The 22,834-nt window shown below is 47.6% G+C and overlaps 1 protein-coding gene across 4 annotated transcripts in view; it reads left to right on the forward strand.

Moving 5' to 3' along the window:
- SMO (smoothened, frizzled class receptor) overlaps positions 1-22,624 on the forward strand; it is a 45,313-nt gene extending 22,689 nt beyond the window's left edge. For 3 of the 4 annotated variants that reach the window (XM_082472971.1, XM_082472970.1, XM_082472968.1), the window contains exons 2-12: positions 6,036-6,241; positions 6,962-7,171; positions 7,416-7,588; positions 7,929-8,148; positions 8,244-8,367; positions 9,663-9,755; positions 10,859-10,967; positions 11,777-11,962; positions 12,400-12,548; positions 13,024-13,158; positions 13,374-22,624. In XM_082472971.1, coding sequence (XP_082329097.1) covers positions 6,095-6,241; positions 6,962-7,171; positions 7,416-7,588; positions 7,929-8,148; positions 8,244-8,367; positions 9,663-9,755; positions 10,859-10,967; positions 11,777-11,962; positions 12,400-12,548; positions 13,024-13,158; positions 13,374-13,786 — 1,959 coding nt within the window. In that variant the 5' untranslated portion in view covers positions 6,036-6,094 and the 3' untranslated portion in view covers positions 13,787-22,624. Of the gene's footprint in view, positions 1-5,235; positions 5,351-6,035; positions 6,242-6,961; positions 7,172-7,415; positions 7,589-7,928; positions 8,149-8,243; positions 8,368-9,662; positions 9,756-10,858; positions 10,968-11,776; positions 11,963-12,399; positions 12,549-13,023; positions 13,159-13,373 lie in introns of all 4 variants that reach the window. The other variant, XM_082472969.1, reaches the window with a different exon arrangement.
- The last annotated feature ends 210 nt before the right edge of the window (positions 22,625-22,834 follow it).

The following is a 22,834-nucleotide window of genomic DNA, read 5'->3' on the forward strand; positions in this document are numbered from 1 at the left end:
GTCATGAAGAACCTAGTGGCAAGACGGGAATAAAGACACAGACCTACTAGAGAATGGACTTGAGGATATGGGGAGGGGGAGGGGTAAGATGTGACAGGGTGAGAGAGTGACATGGACATATATACACTACCAAATGTAAAATAGATAGCTAGTGGGAAGCAGCCGCATAGCACAGGGAGATCAGCTCACAGGGAGATCAGCTCGGTGCTTTGTGACCACCTACAGGGGTGGGATAGGGAGGGTGGGAGGGAGGGAGACGCAAGAGGGAAGAGATATGGGAACATATGTATATGTATAACTGATTCACTTTGTTATAAAGCAGAAACTAACACACCATTGTAAAGCAATTATACTCCAATAAAGATGTTTAAAAAAAAAAAAAAGAAGCAATATTGTAACAAATTCAGTAAAGACTTAAAAAAAATGGTCCACATCAAAAAAACTTTTTTTTAAACGGTAGCATCTTTCATCCTTGACTTTTTCTTCATTCTAAAGAGAAAGCTTTTCTACCTTTCACCATTAAATACGATGTTTGGTGTAGGTCTCTTGTAGTTATAAACATTTTATCAGATTAAGGAAGTTTTCTTCTATTCCTAATTTGCCAATTATTATTTTTATCATGGATGGATATTGAATTTTATCAACTACTTTTTCTGTATCTATTGAGATGATCATATGATTTTTTCTTCATTAATCTGTTAACATGGTAAATTGCTTTGATGAAATTTTCTCTTTTTTTAAAATTTATTTATTTATTTATTTATTTTTGGCTGTGTTGGGTCTTCGTTGCTATGCGCGGGCTTTCTCTAGTTGCCGTGAGCGGAGGCTACTCTTCATTGGGGTGCGTGGGCTTCTCACTGTGGTGGCTTCACTTGTGGAGCACGGGCTCTAGGCGCACGGGCTTCAGTAGTTGTGGCTCACGGGCTCTAGAGCACAGGCTCAGTAGTTGCGGCACATGGGCCTAGTTGCTCCGTGGCATGTGGGATCTTCCTGGAACAGGGCTCGAACCCATGTCCCCTGCATTGGCAGGTGGATTCTTAACCACTGCGCCACCAGGGAGGTCCTGATGAAATTTTCTAATGCTAAACCATCCTTGGAACAACGGTTTTCAACTTGACTGATCATCAGAATCACACAAAAAAATTCATTTTTAAAGTTTAAATTGTGGCAAATGTTATTTTTAAAGTGTATAAATATAGAAAAATGCAGAGACTAATATAACACCTGTGTCTGTATTTTTTCTTTTTGTTTCATATTTTATTAAAGAAATAAAACAAGGGAAATCCCTGGCGGTCCAGTGGTTAAGACTTGCAGCCAAAAAAAAAAAAAAAGACAGAAAAAGAAAAAGAAAGAAAACAAAACAGATAAAGCTGATGTCCCCTTTCTTCTTGTTTCCAGTTTCATTCCCTTTTCTTCGCTGGGGAGCTTCCCCCATCCCAGTAACTTGCGTATTTATTTTTTAAGCTTAATTACTTTAATAAAATAGGTAGTATATGAACATAGTACAAAATTCGAAAGTAGCAAAAGTTAAATCCTTCCACTTCTGTTTCCAGCTACCCATTTCCCTTCCCACAGGCAACCACCAACACTGGTTTGTGTGTATTCTTTTATTGATATCTAACATATGTACAAATGTAGATGTGTCTTTATTCTTTTTTCCTCCCATAACCAGTAGCAGCTCTCTGGGCTGTTCTCCACTCAGCTGCACCCATTAAACAAGACATATTGGAGATTGTTCCATTTTATTGCAAATAGTTCAACCCTGGATAGTGTTCTATTATATTGATGTGTGATATTTTATTTAGTAGGTCTACTCTTGATGGATAAATATTAAGGATGTTTCTACTCTTTTGTTATTACAAACAGTACTGCAATGAATAATCTTATATACGATTTTTGTGAACGTGTGAAGGGAATTGCTAGTATAACATTTTACAGCTAATGTCTAATAGTCTCCACAAATGTTTACTAATTTTTAGTCCTACTAAAAATATACAAAAGTGCCAGTTTCCCCCCCACTCTTGCCAATGCAGCATTTTCAAACGTTTTGATCTTTATCCTTCTAATGGTTAAAAAATTATATGTCATCGTAGTTTTATTTCACATTTACTGAGTGAGACTGAACATCTCTTTATGTTTTTAAAGGCCATTTGTATTTTCTGTTGTTTGTCTTTTGCCCATTTTTCTATAGGATTGTGAATTTCTTATTGATTTGGAAGAGCTTTATGCATGTAAGGAAAGTAATTCTTTACCTGTGATATGTATTGGAAATATATTTTCTCAGTGTGTTGCTTTTCTTATGATCTTGTTTGTTTTTTACCCTACTGAATTTATCTATTTTTCTGAGGTCTTTTCTTTAAACCTTTTATTTCAAAACTTCTGAGTTTTGTGTCATACTTCAAAATGCATTCTCCACTCAGATTTAAAACAATATTTTCCACTTTTTCTTCTAGTACTCTGATTTCTTAAAATAATGTAGTTATTTTTGATTCATCTGGAATTTATTTTTATGTAAGAAATGGGGTAAGGATTCAACTTATTTTTTCCCTAGATGCCTCCTCAATTGTCTTTTAATATTTATTTAATAATCTATTTTTTCCTTGGGTAATTTATTTTTAAAGTACAAAACAATATTTAAAATGAGATAAAAAGAAAAACAAATTACACATTTTAAAAAGCTGATCATTATCACAAATATCGCAAATTCCAGAAAGATAACACAATATTGTTTGTGTGTGTGTGTGTGTGTGTGTGTGTGTGTGTTCTAGTTATTTATTTTATTTTTTTATTTTTTTATTTTTTAAATTATTTATTTATTTATGGCTGTGTTTGGGTCTTCGTTTCTGTGCAAGGGCTTTCTCTATTTGTGGCAAGTGGGGGCCACTCTTCATCACGGTGCGCGGGCCTCTCATTATCGCGGCCTCTCCTGTTGCGGAGCACAGGCTCCAGATGCGCAGGCTCAGTAATTGTGGCTCACAGGCCTAGTTGCTCTGCGGCATGTGGGATCTTCCCAGACCAGGGCTCGAACCCGTGTCCCCTGCATTGGCAAGCAGATTCTCAACCACTGCGCCACCAGGGAAGCCCTCTAGTTATTTATGGCTGTATTACAGACCACTTCAGATCTTGGTGGCTTAAAACAAGAACCATTCCTTTTGCTCATGAATCTGCAGTCTGGACAGCATCAGCAGGGGTGGCTTGTTTCTGTTCCCTGGTATCTGTGGCTTTCACTGGGATAACTGGAAAAGCTAGGAACTCGAAAAACCCAGCATCTCTTTCTCTTTCTTCTTTTGGCCCCAGGGCCTCTCTATGTGGTCTCTCCACCAGGCCTCTCCAGCAGGACAGCCTCGGGATTGTTGGTCTTATTTCATGGCAACTGGGATCCAAGAACAAGTGTTCCAAGAGAGACCCAGGCAAAAGCCAAATGGCTTCTTATTATTATCCAGGCTTGAGAGTCTGAGAACGTCACTTCCACCACATTTTATTGGTCAAGCAAGTCACTAAGGCCAGCCCATATTCCACAATATTTTTTTTAAATATTTATTTTTTAATTAATTTATTGTATTTTATTTTTGGCCGTGTTGGGTCTTAGTTGCAGCATGCGGGATCTTCGTTGCGGCGCGCAGGCTCCTCTTTAGTTGTGGCTCACGGGCTCCAGAGCACGTGGGCTCTGTAGTTTGCAGCACGCGGGATCTCTAGTTGAGGCGCTCGGGCTTAGTTGCCCCGCGGCATGTGGGATCTTAGTTCCCCAACCAGGGATCAAACCTGCGCTCTGCATTGGAAGGCGGATTCTTTTTTTTTAAAATAAATTTATTTATTTATTTATTTATTTTTGGCTGTGCTGGGTCTTCACTGCTGCGCGTGGACTTTCTCTAGTTGCAGCGAGCGGGGGCTACTCTTTGTTGCAGTGCGCGGGCATCTCATTGCAGTGGCTTCTCTTGTTGTGGAGCACGGGCTCTAGGCACGTGGGCTTCAGCAGTTGTGGTACGTGGGCTCAGTAGTTGTGGCTCATAGGCTCTAGAGCGCAGGCTGAGTAGTTGTGGTGTACGGGCTTAGTTGCTCCGCGGCATGTGGGATCTTCCAGGACCAGGGCTGGAACCCGTGTCCCCTGCATTGGCAGGTGGATTCTTAACCACTGTGCCACCAGGGAAGTCCCAGAAGGCGGATTCTTAACCACTGGACCATCAGGGAAGTCCCCACAGTATTTTTATTAAGCATCTGCCTGTTGCTCCTCTAAAATACATATTACTCTAGGGAGTCCCTCCGCATTTAAAATATATTGCTTAATAAACATCCAGTAAAATTCACTTTTTCTTTGTTGTCACAGTTCTATGAGTTTAGACAAACACATAGAGTTCAGATGCAGCCACTACATTCAAGATAGGGAACAGTCCCATCACCTCCAAATGTTCCCTCGTGTTGCCCCTTAGTAGGCAGAGCCCTCTCCTACCCCAGCCCCTGGCAACCACTGCTGTGTACTCCACCCACACCCTCTCAGCCAAAATCTTTGAGACTGGGTTCTCCATCTAGAGTGATAAAGGTCCCCCAGGTGATTCTGATTTGAGTCAGGTCTGAGAACCGTTGCCCAAGGACATTGCTTCTTAAGTGACAGGAACTTGCTCTGCACCCTTGGAATAAGTTTTGTCTAGTGAGAGCTGTGAATGGTCAGAGGCCTCAGATTACTAATAGTGACAGCTAATATCTCTTGAGTGCTTAGTACATGACAGGTACTGCGCTAAGCACATTTGATGCATTATCTCACTCTACACCACAGTTCCACAAGGTAAGTCTATTCAATATTATCTCCATTTCACAGATGAGGAAACTGAGGCTAGACATAGAGATTAAGTAATTTGTCTAAGATCACACAGCCAGGAAATGATAGAGCCACGAATTGGACCCAGGCAGGCTAATTGCAGTGTCCATGCTCCTTATCCCTCTGCTATATTACCTTCCTCCCAAAAAGAGCAGTTACCTGCTCTCACCACCCCCAGCCTGGGCAGTCACCCACGTTGGCTCTCACATCCTCAGAAGCTTTTCCTAATACAACTTCTTGTTTGGGAAATAGGTGTTCCTGAAGCAGGGGTGATTCAGGAGGGGCGAAGGGGGTAGCATGCTGAGTGAGCCCAGCCACAGGGAGAGCAGGGTAGAGGCCTGGGCTGGGGTAGAGGTGCTGGGAGACCTCCACCTGTTTCTTTCTGGCTGACAACACCTTTCCTCCCCCTGCACTGGACACAGCCTCCTCTGTTTCTCTCCGTCTGATTTCCTGTTTCCTCCTCTGGCTTTGGAGTACCTGGCTCCCCTGACTACCTCTTCTTAAGCTCCAACCTGTTCTCTATCTCACCTCAGCTTGGTAAGAGGAACAAGGGTCCTGGGGTCTGGGCAAGGGGAAGCAACTCCTGGTTCTGGTGCACGGGCCCTGTGAGGGTGGGTCCCACAACACTCCTTCCCTGTGGACTGTAGAAGGTTTTAACAATGTCCCTGAAAAAGTAGAAGGTAAATTGACCTGGGGTTCTCAGCCAGAGGTGCTAACATTCCCTTAGCGGGGCATTTGGAAATGGGGGCTGTTTCTTAAGAACTTTAATTGAATTGTAATATACACACAGAAAAGTGCACAGTTTGATTTTCACAAAGTAAATACACCCATGAAACCAGAACCAGATCAAGAAATAGGACATCACCAGCGTCCCAGACGTTCCTCTTCAGGCCTCTTCCAATCCCCACCCTGGAGTGGGAGGGGTGAGGAGCATTTTTTGTCTGTCACCAGGACTTAGGGGTTCTCTTGGCATTTAGTGGGCAGGGTCTAGGGATGCCAAATGTCCTGCAGTACCTGGGACACTCCTGCAGCACAAAGAACGGTCAAGCCTAAATGCCCTGCTGAGAAACGCCGTGCCTGACCGTCCTGAGCAGTCATGGCCTGCAGCGTGGCAAAGAGAGATGCCTTAGGCCCGGGGAACAGCGGTGCAGCTGTGTCTGTCTGTGGGTCAGAGTGATGAGGGGTCTTCACTGCAATGTGTCCACACTGTCGCTACCCCCAGGCCTCCGGAACGCCCCCCGCTGCTGGGCAGTGATCCAGCCCCTGCTGTGTGCTGTGTACATGCCAAAGTGTGAGAACAACCGGGTGGAACTACCCAGCCGCACCCTCTGCCAGGCCACCCGTGGCCCCTGTGCCATCGTGGAGAGGGAGCGGGGCTGGCCCGACTTCCTGCGCTGCACCCCCGACCACTTCCCCGAGGGCTGCCCAGTAAGTGCTCTGTGGGGCAGGGTCTGGGCTGGGCGGGACCAGGCACAGGACAGGGCCCAGCAGGGGCAGAGGAGCTCAGCGCCTTCTTTTCTGGGAGATCCCAAGTCTACAGCCATGGCGTCAGTGAGCCACAGACCCAAACTGAAGCTCGCCAAGCTGAGCCAGTCTATCAGGGATTATCTATCACTTATAAAAAGATTTTTGAGCACCTACTCCGTTAGGTGATGGGGAGTTACAGGAGTCATGAATGACAAACCTATGCTCGGGAAGTTTATTGTGTATTTAGGGAGTCAAGGCTTGCACATGTAAAACAGCTAAGAGACACCAAGACCGGGGATGTGATCTAGTTCTGGGTGGTGAAGGACAGCACATTAATAATAATAATAATGATGGTAGTAATACTAATTATTATTATTTATTACCTTCCAAATACTATTATAAACATCTTACATTTATTTATTCATTTAACCCTTAGACCTCACCATGAAGTAAGTATTGCTATCCTATAGATCAGGAAACTGAGCTAACAGAGAGGTCAAATAATTTGCCCCAGGCTATGCAGTCGTGCGTGGCAAGGCTAGGATTCAAATGCTGGAAGGTCGTCTGCAGCGCCTGGGCTCTTGGCCTCTCTGCCATGCTACCTTCGCGCCTCTTATTAAACCAGAGGTCACCCGAGCCTACTGCTCCCCTGTGCACTTTCTCCTCTTCTCTCATTGCCAGAATGAGGTGCAGAACATCAAGTTCAACAGTTCGGGCCAATGTGAGGCTCCCTTGGTTCGGACTGACAACCCCAAGAGCTGGTATGAGGACGTGGAGGGCTGTGGGATCCAGTGCCAGAACCCGCTGTTCACCGAGGCCGAGCACCAGGACATGCACAGCTACATCGCGGCCTTCGGGGCCGTCACGGGCCTCTGCACGCTCTTCACCCTGGTCAGCGGAAGGCAGGCCTGTGGGTGGAGGGTCAGGGGAGCGGCAGGGCCCAGGACCCTCAGGCAGCCTATAAAGTAGGAAGGGAGCCGATTGTCACTGAGAGAGGCTGGGCTCTGGGAGAGGGGGGAGGAGGACTTGGCAGGGGTCCTCGGGGAAGGGTGGCGATAAGAGGGGTCCGGGGGTTCAGATAAGGGCAGCAGAATAACCCTAACCTCACAGAATGGGCCCCACTTCTCTCTTCTAGGCCACATTTGTGGCTGACTGGCGGAATTCCAATCGTTACCCTGCTGTCATTCTCTTCTACGTCAACGCGTGTTTCTTCGTGGGCAGCATTGGCTGGCTGGCCCAGTTCATGGACGGTGCCCGCCGGGAGATCGTCTGCCGTGCTGATGGCACCATGAGGCTTGGGGAGCCCACGTAGGTGTCTTGCGGACCCAGAGGCGAGGGTGAGGGGAAGAGGCTGATGTGCGTTTTCCACAGAAGGGGCAGGTAGGTCTTGAAGCAGAGAGTTCAGCGTGGGATTCAGCTTTGCCTTGTTGCACCCAAGGTCTCCAGCATTAGAGCCTGGACTGTTTGCATCTGTTCAGAGGGGCATCTTCTGTATCCTCTTCACTTCTGACCTGAGCCTAGTCTCCAAGCCCTGACTGCTAGGGAACCTCCAGACCTTAGAAGCCAGGGGACTGGGGACAGGGCGGAGAGACTTCGTAGAGGGAGTACAGAATGACTGCCCCAAATGACGCTCCACATGTCTGTGCAGCTCCAACGAGACCCTGTCCTGTGTCATCATCTTCGTCATCGTGTACTATGCCCTGATGGCCGGCGTCGTCTGGTTTGTGGTCCTCACCTATGCCTGGCACACCTCCTTCAAAGCCCTGGGGACCACCTACCAGCCTCTCTCGGGCAAGACCTCCTACTTCCACCTGCTCACCTGGTCGCTCCCCTTTGTCCTCACGGTGGCAATCCTCGCCGTGGCCCAGGTATAGTGACTGGTAGGGGGAGGGGATCTGAGTGGGGCGGGCTTGGGTGAGGGAGACAGTGACTGACTCTGTCCCCCCACCCCTTCCTGCTCTAGGTGGATGGGGACTCCGTGAGCGGCATCTGTTTTGTGGGCTATAAGAACTACCGATACCGTGCTGGCTTCGTGCTGGCCCCGATCGGCCTGGTGCTCATTGTGGGAGGTTACTTCCTCATCCGAGGTGAGTGAGGACCGGGCCAGGACTGGTCGGGCAGCAAAATGTGCTGAGCATCTGCTCTGTGTAGGTAGGAGCCAGGAGCTGCCAGCTCTGCTGCCTTTGAGGTGGGACCTCAGCTGCCTCATGCAGGACCTTGGTGCAAAGGGGAAGGTGCCCATGGGCAGACTCAGCACCACGGCACTTGGTGCAGGCAGCACCTTTGTGCGGGCCAGAAAAATGCTCCCCTTACTCCAGCTTTGTGCCAGGGCTCATGGCTTGTTGAGTGGAGCTTGGGCTGGATTCCAGCCCCTGGTCAGCCCTGGCCAGATGCCCTTGTGTGGTGAACACCCTGAGTAACCACCCTGCCCGCATGGTCCAGCTGGGAGCCTTCAATCGTGCGTGCCCTGAATTTATATACATGCTCAGTCTTTGGAGCTTCATTTCTCCTTCCTGCTCATAGGGCAAGTGCGCACGCACACACACACACAGAGTTTTCACAACATGCACAGATTCTCTGTTTCCTCATTTCCCTGTCTCAATCTGCCACCTCCACAATAAGCCTCCGTATCTTAGCTCATTTTCGTTGAGAGTTCTTTGTAAACTTCAGTTTCCTCCCCCAGCACTATCAGTCTTCTGTTCAGCGCACCTCGTTTCCCTCTCTTTGGCAGCGGCTGAGCCTCTGATTTATATTTTGTATCTGTGTGATCCTGTGTGGCTAGTGCAAGCCACTAGCCACGTGTGTTGAAACTAATCCAGACTGAGATGTGTCATAAGTATAAAATACACACTGCACTTCAAAGACTCAGCACATACAGAAGCAAACTATCTCATTAACAGTGTGTTATATGGATTACATGTTGAAATGATAATGTCATAAACAATGATATATTGTTTATAAAATATATTGAAGTTAGCTTCATTTGTGTCCCTTTACTTTTTGAAGGTGGCTTCTAGGAAATTTGAGATTATGAATGTGGCTCACATTATATTTCTCTTGGACAGCACTGTCCTGGAGTCTCTTCTTAGGCCTTTTCCATCATAATAGCTTTGACCTGCTGCCTTACTTGGGGAGGCCAGACCAGGACTGAGGCATCTTTCGTCTCCACTGACCCATCTGTGCCCTGCCCAAGTCTTTCCAGTCCATGGCACATCTGCCACCAGCTGTGCTCCAGTGTCTCCAGTTCCCCAAGCTTTAAATCAGCCCAGAAGTCATCAGACCTGGGATTCCAGGACCATGGGACCCGCCCCTGCCACGCACCTATTCCTCCCAGGAGAGTGGCCTGGCCTCCACTAATGTCTGCCATCTCCCTTCTGTTCAGGAGTCATGACCCTGTTCTCCATCAAGAGCAACCACCCTGGGCTGCTGAGCGAGAAGGCAGCCAGCAAGATCAACGAGACCATGCTGCGCCTGGGTGAGTGTGCCATCCCAGCACCGCACCCTCTGGGGAAGAGTCTTGGAGGCTGAAGTACATTGTGGGGCAAGTTAGCAGCCAGGGAGGCAAGATAAGGCCATGTGTGTGTGTGTGTGTGTGTGTGTGTGTGTGTTGGTGCTGATGGTGGTGGTGGTAGCAGCTGAAAAGAGAAGGTAGCTTCTTTCTCAGTTGGAAGAATTCAAGTTCATGTCAAGACTGCTTCCTCATGTCTACTTCCCTCCTGCTGGGACCCTCCCAGAGTGGCCTTAAGCACCTCCAAAATCTTGTCTTATTTTGGAGAAAACAGTTCTTTTTTAAATTTTTTTATTGGAGTATACTTGAATTATAATGTTGTGTTAATTTCTGGTGTACAGCAAAGTGATTCAGATACAGATATAGATATATTCTTCTCCATTATGGTTTATCACAGGATATATTTTTTTAAGTTTTCATGTAATCTTTTTTTTAAAATTTCTTATTTATTTTTTTATTTTTGGCTGCATTGGGTCTTCGTTGCTGTGCGCGGGCTTTCTCTGGTCGCGGCGAGCAGGGGCTACTCTTCGTTGCGGTGCGCGGGCTTCTCATTGCGGTGGCTTCTCTTATTGCGGAGCACGAACTCTAGGCTTCAGTAGTTGTGGCACGTGGGCTCAGTAGCTGTGGCTTGCAGGCTCTAGAGCGCAGGCTCAGTACTTGTGGCACATGGGCTTAGTTGCTCTGCAGCATGTGGGATCTTCCCGGACCAGGGATCGAACCCATGTCCCCTGCATTGGCAGGCAGATTCTCAACCACTGTGCCACCTGGGAAGCCCCTATCACAGGATATTGATTATAGTTCCCTGTGCTATACAGTAGGACCACGTTGTTTATGTATTTTATATATAGTAGTTTCTATCTGCTAATCCCAAACTCCTAATTTATCCCTCCCCGCCTTTCCCCTTTGGTAACCATAAGTTTGTAGAGAAAACAGCTCTTAAACTGAGCCCAGCACGAATTCACCCCGAACTCAGCTGTCTTTCAGGCCTGAGTGGGCGAACACCCTCTTCCCCACTGCTGCTTCCATACCTGGGATTGGTGACGCCCTGTCCCACCCCTGTCCCTCCGCAGGCATTTTTGGCTTCCTGGCCTTTGGCTTTGTGCTCATCACCTTCAGCTGCCACTTCTACGACTTCTTCAACCAGGCTGAGTGGGAGCGCAGCTTCCGGGACTACGTGCTGTGAGTGGGGGGCTGGGGGCTTGGGGGCAGCAGTGGTGGGAGCTGGAGACCCTCCTCTGCTGTCCAGCAGGGGTCTGCCAGGTCCCTGCCTCAGATGACAAGAGAAACTGCCCATCTTGCTCTGGGCGCTTAAGCTGATAGTTGTTCTGTAATTTGCAAACATGGCGGACAGCCCTCTGGGTCCCTGCCCAGCTCCACCCTTCCCTTTCACCCCCAAGGCTCTCTGGCTGGTATGTTTGTAACTGTTAAGCCATCCTGTGTTTTGGCTTCTCCAACTGACTCTTGCATTGGCCACAGAAGTTGCTTGCTGTTTCTCATGGACTCTTTACAGAGCTTATTGCAAATCCCTGCACAGAAGTAGTTACCTCTCTACCATAGGTTAACAACCCATTAATGCTTTCTGGTTTTGCCTGTGCTTTTTTGTGTCACAATGAGGATGAATCTGAGAAGGTAACACATCTCAGCTGCTTAAAGAAGTGCAGTACCTACTGATATCAAGAATAGCAGTTAAAGTGCTCATTAAAATCTGACTGCTTCAGACTCTTCCTTAACGGCTCCAGCAGCTTCCAGCGTGGGAAGCTTTACACCACACCGATGCCTACGTCCCTCCCCCAGAGATTTGATTTAATTGTCTGGGGTGTGGCCCAGACATCAGGAGTCATTAAAAGCTCCCAGGGGACTCTAATGATCACCCAGGATTGCAAATCAGGGCTGTGGGCTTCCCTCTTTCTAAAGTGTTTGGATTGAATGTCTGGGCACCCACCCAGGAGACTTAGAAAGCCTCAACTGTGTACTACCCCTCACCACAGGTGCCAGGCCAATGTGACCATCGGGCTGCCCACCAAGAAACCCATCCCCGACTGTGAGATCAAGAATCGCCCTAGCCTTCTGGTGGAGAAGATCAACCTATTTGCCATGTTTGGAACCGGCATTGCCATGAGCACGTGGGTCTGGACCAAGGCCACGCTGCTCATCTGGAGGCGCACCTGGTGCAGGTGGGGTCAGCAGCAGCCTGTCCTGACCCTGCTGCCTTGTTCTCTCAGCCTCGGCATCTGTTAGGCTTTGTCTGGTCTCACGTGTCCCAGCACAGCCTTGAGCAGGTGTGATTTCTAAGGGCCTGCCCTGAGCCGCCGAAAGCGGCCTTTTCTGCGGCTCACCACTGCCCCCTGGTGACACCTCCTGTCCTTGGGAGGATGGGCCAAGGGCTGAGCCAGCTGCCGGTGTCTTCTAAGAGTGGAGTGATTTGAGGACGGAGCACAGGAGCCCTGCATTCTAGGCCCCCTTTTTGGCACAGAAGGCCTCTACCCCTCAGGGTCCTTGAGGCCGTCTGGAGGCTCCTTTCCTGGATGGAACGGATCCGCTGGTCTTTTGCAAGATTTGAGGGGAAGCAGCTGCTCCTCTATGCCCCTTCCCCCACCCTTTCTGCCCTCAGGTTGACGGGGCAGAGTGACGATGAGCCCAAACGGATCAAGAAGAGCAAGATGATCGCCAAGGCCTTCTCCAAGCGGCGCGAGCTGCTGCAGAACCCAGGCCAGGAGCTCTCCTTCAGCATGCACACTGTCTCCCACGACGGGCCTGTGGGTGAGCTTCCACCCCATTCCCAGTTTCCTTCGAGGCCGGTGTGGCCTCATGGACTGTTTGGAAGGCTGTGAGGAATGGCTCCCTCCTCTCTCTCACACACTGGTTCTCCTCCAGTCCCCACCCTACCCCCATCCCAGGCCACTCTCCCCTCTCTGTTCCTGCCCCTGAATCTTGCTTGCTGGTGCTTTGGTTCCAAAGGACTCATCTCCCTCACCTTCAACCGTCTTCTCCAGCTGTTCTCCCTGGGCTACGGGAAGTCAGGTTCCAGGGACTGGATTTCTGGCCTCTCGTGAGGCCCCTCTCTTCAGGCTGGGGATGTGTAGAGATTGCTGTGTTCACTAGGGCAGGCTTTCTGTGCTAAGTCAAGTGGGAGCCACGGGCTGGGGGATGGTGAATGGTGCTAAATAAGGGAGGAGCGGTCATTGTGAGGGCCTGGGCGGTCATGGTACCTTATCCTTTCCTTGCACCCCCACAGCGGGTTTGGCCTTTGACCTCAATGAGCCCTCGGCCGATGTGTCCTCTGCTTGGGCCCAGCATGTCACCAAGATGGTGGCCCGGAGAGGAGCCATACTGCCCCAGGATGTGTCTGTCACCCCTGTGGCAACTCCAGGTATGGGGTTCCGGCTTCTGTAGGAAGGTGGGGGACGTAGAGGCTGGAGGTTCCTGGGACTGGAGTACCAGGGGCTGCCAGCAGCGGAGGGGAGGGAAAAGCCTTGGAGGATCTAAAGTGTGGGTTCCTGAGCTAAAAGAGTAGGGCCCCGAGGAGAGAAGGCATGATGTGGACACAGTTAAGGTCCAGGCTCACGTTCTCTCTCCCACTGTCAGTACCCCCGGAGGAAAAAGCCAACCTGTGGCTGGTTGAGGCAGAGATCTCCCCAGAGCTGGAGAAGCGCCTGGGCCGGAGGAAGAAGCGGAGGAAGAGGAAGAAGGAGGTGTGCCCGCTGGTGTCGCCCCCTGAGCTCCACCACCCCGCCCCGGGCCCTGCCCCTGCCTCCAGTGCTGTCCCTCGGCTGCCCCAGCTGCCCCGGCAGAAGTGCCTGGTGGCCGCGGGTGCCTGGGGAGCTGGGGACTCCTACCGACAGGGAGCCTGGACCCTGGTCTCCAACCCCTTCTGCCCAGATCCCATCGCCCCAGCCCCCATGGCCTGGGCGCAGGGCCGACGGCAGGGGCTGGGGCCCATTCACTCCCGCACCAACCTGATGGAGGCAGAACTCATGGACGCAGACTCAGACTTCTGAGCCCGGAGAGCAGGACCTGGGACAAGAAGGAGGAACAAATACCATTCGGAGGCTGTTCTTCCTGCCTGAGAGTGCTTCTCCAGGGTCTCCTCTTCCCGAGAACCTGAGGGCCCAGTGCCCTCCCAGGAGAGTTCAGTATGTCTGGCTCACGGCAGCAGGACTGTGGGAAAGAGCCCTGACATCTCCACGGACAGGCCTTACCCGGGGCGGGGCCCTGGAGCTCAGGGTCCTTGTTTCTGCCCCACCTGGCTGGCAGCGTCAGTCTCCAGTGGGGGTCATGGGGTATGCAGAGCTCGTGGTGGGCAGTAAAGGTGCAGGCATGGGTGACAGTACTCAGAGTGGGCTGTGGTGACCAGCAAGGCAGGCTGCCCTTTTGGGTGCCAGTGGGTGCCCTTCCCTGGCACTCTCAGACCAAAAGTGTTGCTTGTGTCATTAGCCCTTTGTCCATGGGAGGACAGAGCTCCTTTCCCCCTCTTCAGGGTGGTTGCGGGGCTGGGAGTGCTTACTCCCATAGGGCCTGTAACCTTTCTTTATGAAGTGTCCAGCTGGCTCCACTCCAGGCCACTAAGCCACCCTGGGTTTTCCTGCACCCTTCTTCCCCTTTCCCATTTCAGTTCAACCAGGCCAACCTCTTCCCGTTTCCTGTTTGTTGATTAGGACCCAGCGTCGCAGCATTGTCTATCCTGCCCCCAAACCCCACCCCACCCCTTTGCTGCTGGGCTCCATCTCCAGGTGAGGGTCATAGTTCAGCTATGGAGCCTGGCGTGGCATAGAAGCAGTGAGTGACGGGGAGCCTCTGGGCCTCCAAGAGATGCATGTTATCTTTTCCTGTATCTGTCCAGTGGGGGATGGATCCTCTGACTTGAGGGGCTCCCCTGGGAAGCTGCTGACACTTCAGCCAGGCAGGAAAGCTTCCTTCAACTTCCACAACCAGTGGGTAAAGAAGTTCCCACCTCTCATAACCCCCATCCGAGGCCCCAGTTTCAAGAACCAGACAGCAGGAAGCCTTAGCAGCTGGCTGGATTCCAGATCAGGGGGTAGGGATAGGGAGACAAAATATAAACAGTAAATAAAAGGTTTTTGTATAAACTCTTGATGTGCTTCTTTCCATAGGCCCCGTCTTGACCTGTTTACCTGGTCCTGATCTAATTTGTCTTCCACTTCCTCTGAAAGCTATTCTGAAAGGCCAAGAGCTTGGTGCTAGTGAGGTCACAGCTGACAGATGTCAGGCTGATGTCAGCTTAATGTGCTGGCTGTCCTTCCTGGCCAGTTGGTTCTATATAAGGACAAAAGCTCTGGCCACAGCTGCCTCACTGGGCATTGATCATAAGACGAATGAGCAAGAACATGCAGCTTGTCCCTGGACTGATGATTGGAAGCAAGTGTCCCCCTGCTGGGGAGTGTCGATGGGCATGGCTCCTCATAGCAATCCTGGGCCCCCCTCTGGGGACCTCTTGCCTCAACAAGGGATGTCTGTGGGGTCAGGTGCATTTGGATCCACAGATTCCTCCTTTGGGCAGTCAAAGGAATCCAGCTTCCCTGAGAGAAGGCTGCTAGCCTCACTTCCTCCAAAAAGATGTCAGTAGAAAACTGGAAACTAGGCTTAGGATCCTGTGGAAAGGAGATCTGCATAGGAAAGGGGATGGTACCCACAGACAACTCAGAGGGTATTGTGGAGTATTGGCCATGCTTGTTTGGGGGTGTAGCTCAAGTGATGGGGACACAAGCAATTTGCCCAGAGCCGAATTCCAGGGGAAGAGGAAAGGGAACTAACACTGATCATCTTCTAGGTACTTTACATGTGTATAATGGTAATAATAATACTACTAATAATGGCTAATTCTTATTCAATGCTTGCTACCTCTCTTCTAAGCACTTCATATACCTAAGTATATGAAGTGCATAAGGTATATACATATACCTAAGTATATACCTTAGCACAACAGACCTAAGAGGCACTGTTAACACCCCCAAGATACTGAGGCACAGAATGGTTCAATAGTTTGCCCAAGGGACTTCCCTTGTGGCACAGTGGTTAAGAATCTGCCTGCCAATGCAGTGGACACAGGTTTGAGCCCTGGTCTGGGAAGATCCCACATGCCGTGGAGCATCTAAGCCCGTGCGCCACAACTACTGAGCCTGCGCTCTAGAGCCCATGAACCACAACTACTGAGCCCACGTGCCACAGCTACTGAAGCCCGCGCGCCTAGAGCCTCTGCTCCGCAACAAGAGAAGCCACCGCAATGAGAAGCATGTGCACCGCAATGAAGAGTAGCCCCCGCTCGCCGCAACTAGAGAAAACCTGCACACAGCAACGAAGACCCGACGCAGCCAAAAATAAATAAAATAAAAATAAATAAATTTTTTTAAAAACCTACAAAAAAAAAAAAATAGTTTGCCTGAGGCCACAGAGTAAGTGATAATGCTGGGATTCCATCAGAGCCATCTGGCTCCAGAGGGACCTGGCTCTTGGCCACTGCAGTCTACTGCCTCTTGTTTAATTTAGAAGGATCAGAGGAACTAGTTTTCTGTAGCAACAAACTCAGTGAAGCAAAATGACTGGCCCACAACCTCACAGCTAGTAAGTGACAGACTCTGGGTCCAGGGCCTTCCTGACTCTGCAGTCCAGACTCTTTCCACTCTCAGTTCTGACCTTTGGTTTTTCCTCCGATCCAGGTTTCCCCTGCTGTGCTCCCTCTGGCCACCCTGTATCCCCTTGTGCTCGCTCATCTTGCTCCTTCTTGACATCACTGCTCCTCTCAACAGTAGTACAGCTAATTTTTTTCTTTTAAAATTGAAGTATAGTTGATTTACAATGTTGTGTTAGTTTCAGGTGTACAGCAAAGTGATTCAGTTGTATATATATATTTCTTTTTCAGATTCTTTTCCATTATAGGTTATTACAAGATATTGAATATAGTTCCCTGTGCTATACAGTAGGTCCTTGTTCATTCTATATATGGTAGTGTGTATCTGTTAATTCCAAACTCCTAATATATCCCTCCCCCGCCTTTCCCCTTTGGCAACCATAAGTTTGTTTGTCTGTGAGTCTATTTCTGTTTTGTGAATAAGTTCATTTGTATCATTTTTTTAGATTCCACATATAAGTGATATCTTTTGATATTTGTCTTCCTCTGTCTTACTTCACTTAGTATGATAATCTCTAGGTCCATCCATGTAGCTGCAAATGGCATTATTTCATTCTTTTTGATGGCTGAGTAATAGTCCATAGTGTGTGTGTATATATATATACCACAGCCTCTTTATCCATTCATCTGTCGATGGACATTTAGATTGCTTCCATGTCTGGCTACTGTAAATAGTGCTGCTATGAACATTGGGGTGCATGCATCTTTTTGAATTAGAATTTTCATCTCTTACAGATATATGCCCAGGAGTGGGATTGCTGGATCATATGGTAATTCTGTTTTTTGTTTTTTAAGGAACCTCCATACTGTTCTCCATAGTGGCTGCACCAATTTACATTCCCCACAACAGTGTAGGAGGGTTCCCTTTTCTCCACACCCTCTCCAGCATTTATTGTTTATAAACATTTGGGGGGGGGGGCAGTGCCACGCGGCTTGCATGATCTTAGTTCCCCAACCAGGGATCCAACCCAGGCTCTGGCAGTGAAAGCGTGGAGTCCTAACCACTGGACCGCCAACAATTCCCTACTTGTGGACTTTTTGATGATGGCCATTCTGACTGGTGTGAGGTGATACTTTATTGTAGTTTTTATTTTCATTTCTCTAATAATTAACGATGTTGAGCATCTTTTCTTTTGCCTGTTGGCCATCTGTATGTCTTCAGTAGTAGAGCTATTTTTAAACCTTTATCAACAGTAGTATGCAAAACAATAAAAATGATCAGTGTTGTCTAATCTTTTCTGAAACAAGGGGAAATGTTAACAATTTTCTTTCTTCTATTTATCTCCATGTACATTCCCTCCATCTCTTCTTTCTTTAGTAGTATTACTTATATAAAGGATGGGTAATGGGGTATTGGGGGAGTTTATTCTGGGCTTTAAAAAGCTGAGAAATGTTACTCTTCAGTTTGACTGTGGAGGCTGATAGAGCCTGTGACCACTAGAGGGCACTGTGAGCCCACCTTTTGTGAATGCAGACAGGCAGCTGTTGCAAATCCATGACTGTGGACACTCCCACAAACCAGTTGTGCATTGCAGTATTTTTATAGGAGCGCCAGATCTTGGGACTGAGCAATAGTGGCCACTTTCCTACCAAAACTCCTGAATTAGACCCCTGGAAGAAACTCCTCAGGGTCCAAGAGGAGCTTGGTTTGGGGGACTCCCTGTGGCTTTGCTGCTGCCCTGAGGTCTCCATGTTTTCACCCCTTCAGCAGGCTCTGCCCTCAGCTGCTCCATTGGGCCCCCCTTACACTCAAACTCAGTCATCCATCTTCCCAGCTTGTGAGGCCTGCCCCTTTTGGTACCAGATTCTTTTAAGTAGTACGTGCACTGCCCCAACCCTTCCTCTGCCTGTGTGAGTCATTTTTTAATCTAAGAAATTGAAGATAGAGAAGCACAAAGAACAACCTAATAATAAACACCCACATTCCCACTACTCAGAAATAACTTTAAAACAATCATTTTATCATATTTGCTTCCAGCCTACTTTTTAAAAAGAAATATAGTATAACAGATTCAGCTATAAAGTCCCCTTTGACCAACACTCCTGTCCCATTTTTCCTCCCACTTTCCCCTTCCTCCACAGAAAAACAACTGTCTGAATTTAGTGGGTTTCCTTCCAGTCCATTTTTATATTTTCATATGTGCAAATGAAGCTATGCATCCATAATCTATGTATTGCTTTTGTCTGCTTTTATTTTTTTAATTATATTTTTTATTGAAGTATAGTTGATTTACAATATATTAGTTTCAGGTGTACAGCACAGTGATTCAGTATTTTTATAGATTATACCCCATTAAAAGTTATTACAAAATAATGTATATAATTCCCTGTTCTGTACAATATAGTATTGCCTGCTCTTAAAGTTTTTTTTTAATTAATTTATTTTATTTTATTTATTTTTGGCTGTGTTGGGTCTTCGTTGCTGCGTGTGGGCTTTCTCTAGTTGCAGCGAGCGGGGGCTATTCTTCATTGCAGTGTGCAGGCTTCTCATTGTGGTGGCTTCTTTTGTTGTGGAGCACAGGCTCTAGGCGCACGGGCTTCAGTAGTTGTGGCGCACGGGCTTAGTTGCTCCAAGGCATGTGGGATCTTCCTGGACCAGGGATTGAACCTGTGTCCCCAGCATTGACAGGAGGATTCTTAACCACTGTGCCACCCGGGAAGTCCCTGCTCTTAAAGTTTTAATTTTCATCTCAATTATGCATGACATAGTTTGAAAAGTCAAATAGTTCTACAGGTCTTGTTGATTAAAGCAGCTATCTCAGTACCCCATAATTTCCTGTTCCTGGGAGCCAACCATTTTATTTTAGATGATCCTTATGATATTTACTTCCATATGTCTGAATAACATGATAATGCCATCTCTTGAATGTTCATTTTAGGTGTTATCATTTGACCTCCCAATATAGAGAATATGGATTTAGCTCTTTTTCACTCTGCCTACAAGGAGGGAAAAAGAGATGGAGGGGGGAGGAGTCAATAGTGACAGTTTTGAAAGCTGGAAAGCAAATGGGTGGCAATTTGGCAGTCTTGAAAAAGCTAAAATAAAGTTTTAGCCAGCACTAGGGAAAACTTATATTGCAGCACCCCTAAAAGGCTCTGAATTGGAAGCAGCAGGTACTTTAGAAGGTAGAAATGAAAGCAGGAGGATTGGTTTCTGATCCCCTACCTAACTCTGAAGAGTGAGATGACTGCCCTTCCCAACTTTGGCTGGTTGTCAGTTCATTCTCTGGAGAAGGCAAACAGAGGGTCTGTAGTATTTGAAGGCATTATCTTCTGGCTTCCAGAAGTTCATTTTAAGAAGTTCAGTATCTTTCTGACTCTTGAGCTTTTGTGAAAATGTTCCTTGATCCACTCCAGACATTTGAAGGATTATCTCTTTGTCACCAGAGTTTTGAAATTTAATAGTGATGTGTATTAATGTAGGTTTATTTTCATCTATTAGGCTGGCACCTAGTGGCCCCTTTCATTATGGAAATTCTCCTTTTTCAGTTTTGGGAAAATTTTTGATTTATTTATTTGAATTCCCCCCTCCTACACCCCCAATTTTCCTTGTCACTTTTCTGGCACTCGTATTATTTGGGTGTTGGTCTTCTTGGACTGACCCTCTAAGTCATTTTCTTTTCTTTTCTTTTCTTTCTTTTTTTTTTTTAGTGATTGTTATTTTTTTAAATTTATTTTATTTTTGGCTGCATTGGGTCTTTGTTGCTGCGCGCGGGTTTTCTCTAGTTGTGGTGAGCGGGGGCTGCTCTTCGTTGTGATGCATGGGCTTCTCATTGTGGTGGCTTCTCTTGTTGCAGAGCATGGGCTCTAGGCATGCAGGCTTCAGTAGTTGTGGTGCATGGGCTTCAGTAGTTGTGGCTTGTGGGCTCTAGAGTGCAGGCTCAGCAGTTGTGGCACGCAGGCTTAGTTGCTCCGCGGCATGTGGGATCTTCCCAAAACAGGGCTCAAACCCGTGTCCCCTGCATTGGCAGGCAGATTCTTAACCACTGCGCCACCAGGGAAGCTCTTTTTTTTTTTTTTTAAATTAGAGAAAAAACGTGTATTGAAGATCTGAAAAACAATTCCTAAGAGATCAGCTTTTCCAGAAAACTGCGACTACCCAATGCATTGTACCTATCATGTTAAAACGTGCACTGGACACAAATATAAAAACCACGACTAATGTAAAATTGTAAATCCACTATACTTCAATTAAAAAAAAATAAAAACCATGAAATAAGCCACCATTTCGCAACAATCTGAGCAAAGATAAACTGCACCTTTCCTATTTTTATTTCTTCCTCCTTTGTTTTTTTTTTTTTTGGCAGTGCCGTGTGGCTTGTGGGATCTTAGTTCCCCGACCAGGGATTGAACCCAGGCCCTTGGCAGTGAGAGCACAGAGCCCTAACCACTGGACAACTAGGGAATTCCCAATTTCTTCCTCTTTTTATTTATTGAGTTTTTAAAAATTTCTGCTAGTATACTTTCATTTTAAAGGTCTCATGTTTGTTTTCTGAATGTTCACTTCTTGAAACAGCATGTTCTTTCACGAATAAAATATCTTAAGTCTCTGAGGATATTGATGATTTTGGGGGGGGGGGTCTTGATTTCTTCTTGATGCATAGCCTCTGTTTCTTCCCAGTTGTTTTTTTCTGCTTGCTTATGTTGATCTCTGTCTTCCATATTAAAGGTTTTCTTGTATAACCTGTGACTTTATCTACTCATACTTAAGAGTGTAGCACTAAGTAGTTCTCTGGAAACTCTGCGAACATGGGTGTGGTCTTCACCGAGGGTGATCTGGTTGGCCTATTTCCTTGGGGAACTCTCAGTGTTGTTATATCTTCAAGTTTTCTCTCTTGGACTGGTTAGATTATCTTAGAGAAGTTCTTCCAGTCTCCTGAATGAAAGATACATTTCTGCCTGCCAGGGTCTGGAAGCTGAATGAGCCAGGTGAGGGAAGAGGAACTGTAGTCTAAATATTTCATCAACTAAATAGTTCATAAACTTGTGCTTAATTATCCTGTTTCCATTATGGTACTTCCATCTGCAACTGTGCCGTGTCCCTCAGTAACAAAGATGGTGGAAGCAGCAGGTGTGTAGGATAGAGTTGAGAATGGGTGAGGAATGTGCCCTGATGTTTGGCCTCAAACAGTGGATGGTGCCTGGATAAATAGAGGATGAATATCAGTTTCTTTCCAGTGTTCCAACTCCTTATGTTTTGTAACCACATCCCACTGAAGAATTAGTTCATCCCCTCAGTAATCAAGTCTAGTGGCCGTCCAGGTAGGCAGCTGCTGCCTATGAGCTTCAACACAGGCCAGGTGGCTGTACCACAGCTCCCTTGTGCATTAGGGGGAAGAAAGAAATCAGTTATAGAGCTGCTAATCTCTTCTCTGACAGCTGGAGGATGAAGCTCTAAGCTGGTTCTTTATAATAGGAAGGAAATTCTGAAAGACAGAGTGTGAAGAGAAAGCTTAAGAAGCCCTTGCGTCTGGTGGACTTGTGGGCTTTGTGGAAATGGAAGTGCTCAGATGCCTTCCAACTCACAGTGTTAGGCACAAATTTTTGAAGGCCAGGATACAAAAGATTCCATTCAGTGTAGGACAACTCCACAAATGAACAGATTTCCAAGATAGCAGTAGCACAGGGAAGGAGATCAAGGCAGGTGATTTCTCCCTCTCCTTCTTGCCAGGGGAGAAATAGCTGATCCAAAGACTAGATGGACATCTAGTGGCCTTCTGGGGTTGTCAGGGCAATCATTTACTCTCTGAACAACCATAAACTGTAAGATCCCCTTTGCCTCAGTTTCTCTGAGAACGGAGAAGAAATGACCTAACCCATAATCTGTCACCCAGAGTCAATTGTATTTTAATGTATTGCTTTTTTCAAGCATTATTTACATAGTTAAAATCTAATAGAATGTGCAATTCTGGGGCTTCCCTGGTGGCGCAGTGGTTGGGAGTCTGCCTGCCGGTGCGGGGGGCGCGGGTTCGGGCCCTGGTCTGGGAGGATCCCGCGTGCCGCGGAGCGGCTGGGCCCGTGGGCCACGGTTGCTGGGCCTGCGCGTCTGGAGCCTGTGCTCCGCGGCGGGAGGGGCCGCGGCGGTGAGAGGCCCGCGCGCCGCGGTGGGGGGTGGCCCCCGCTTGCCGCGGCTGGGGAGGGCCCTCGCACAGGAACGAAGACCCAACACAGCCAAAAATAAATAAATAAAGTGTAAAAAAAAAAAAAAACTCACCCCAAATCCCATCACTTAAAGAAATCACAATTCATATTGTAGTTAATATTCCTCTCTGCTGATACACTCTTACCTGAATTTCATATTATCTCCCTGAAACTCAGCAAAAGTCTGCAGTGCCCTCTCGGGTGCTCCTCCGTGTCCCCTGTTTCTTGTTTGTAGTGAAGAAAAAAGAAAAGGCTTTAA

This window comes from Balaenoptera physalus (genome assembly GCF_965194825.1).
Source record: "Balaenoptera physalus genome assembly, chromosome: 8".
NCBI lineage: Eukaryota > Metazoa > Chordata > Mammalia > Artiodactyla > Balaenopteridae > Balaenoptera > Balaenoptera physalus.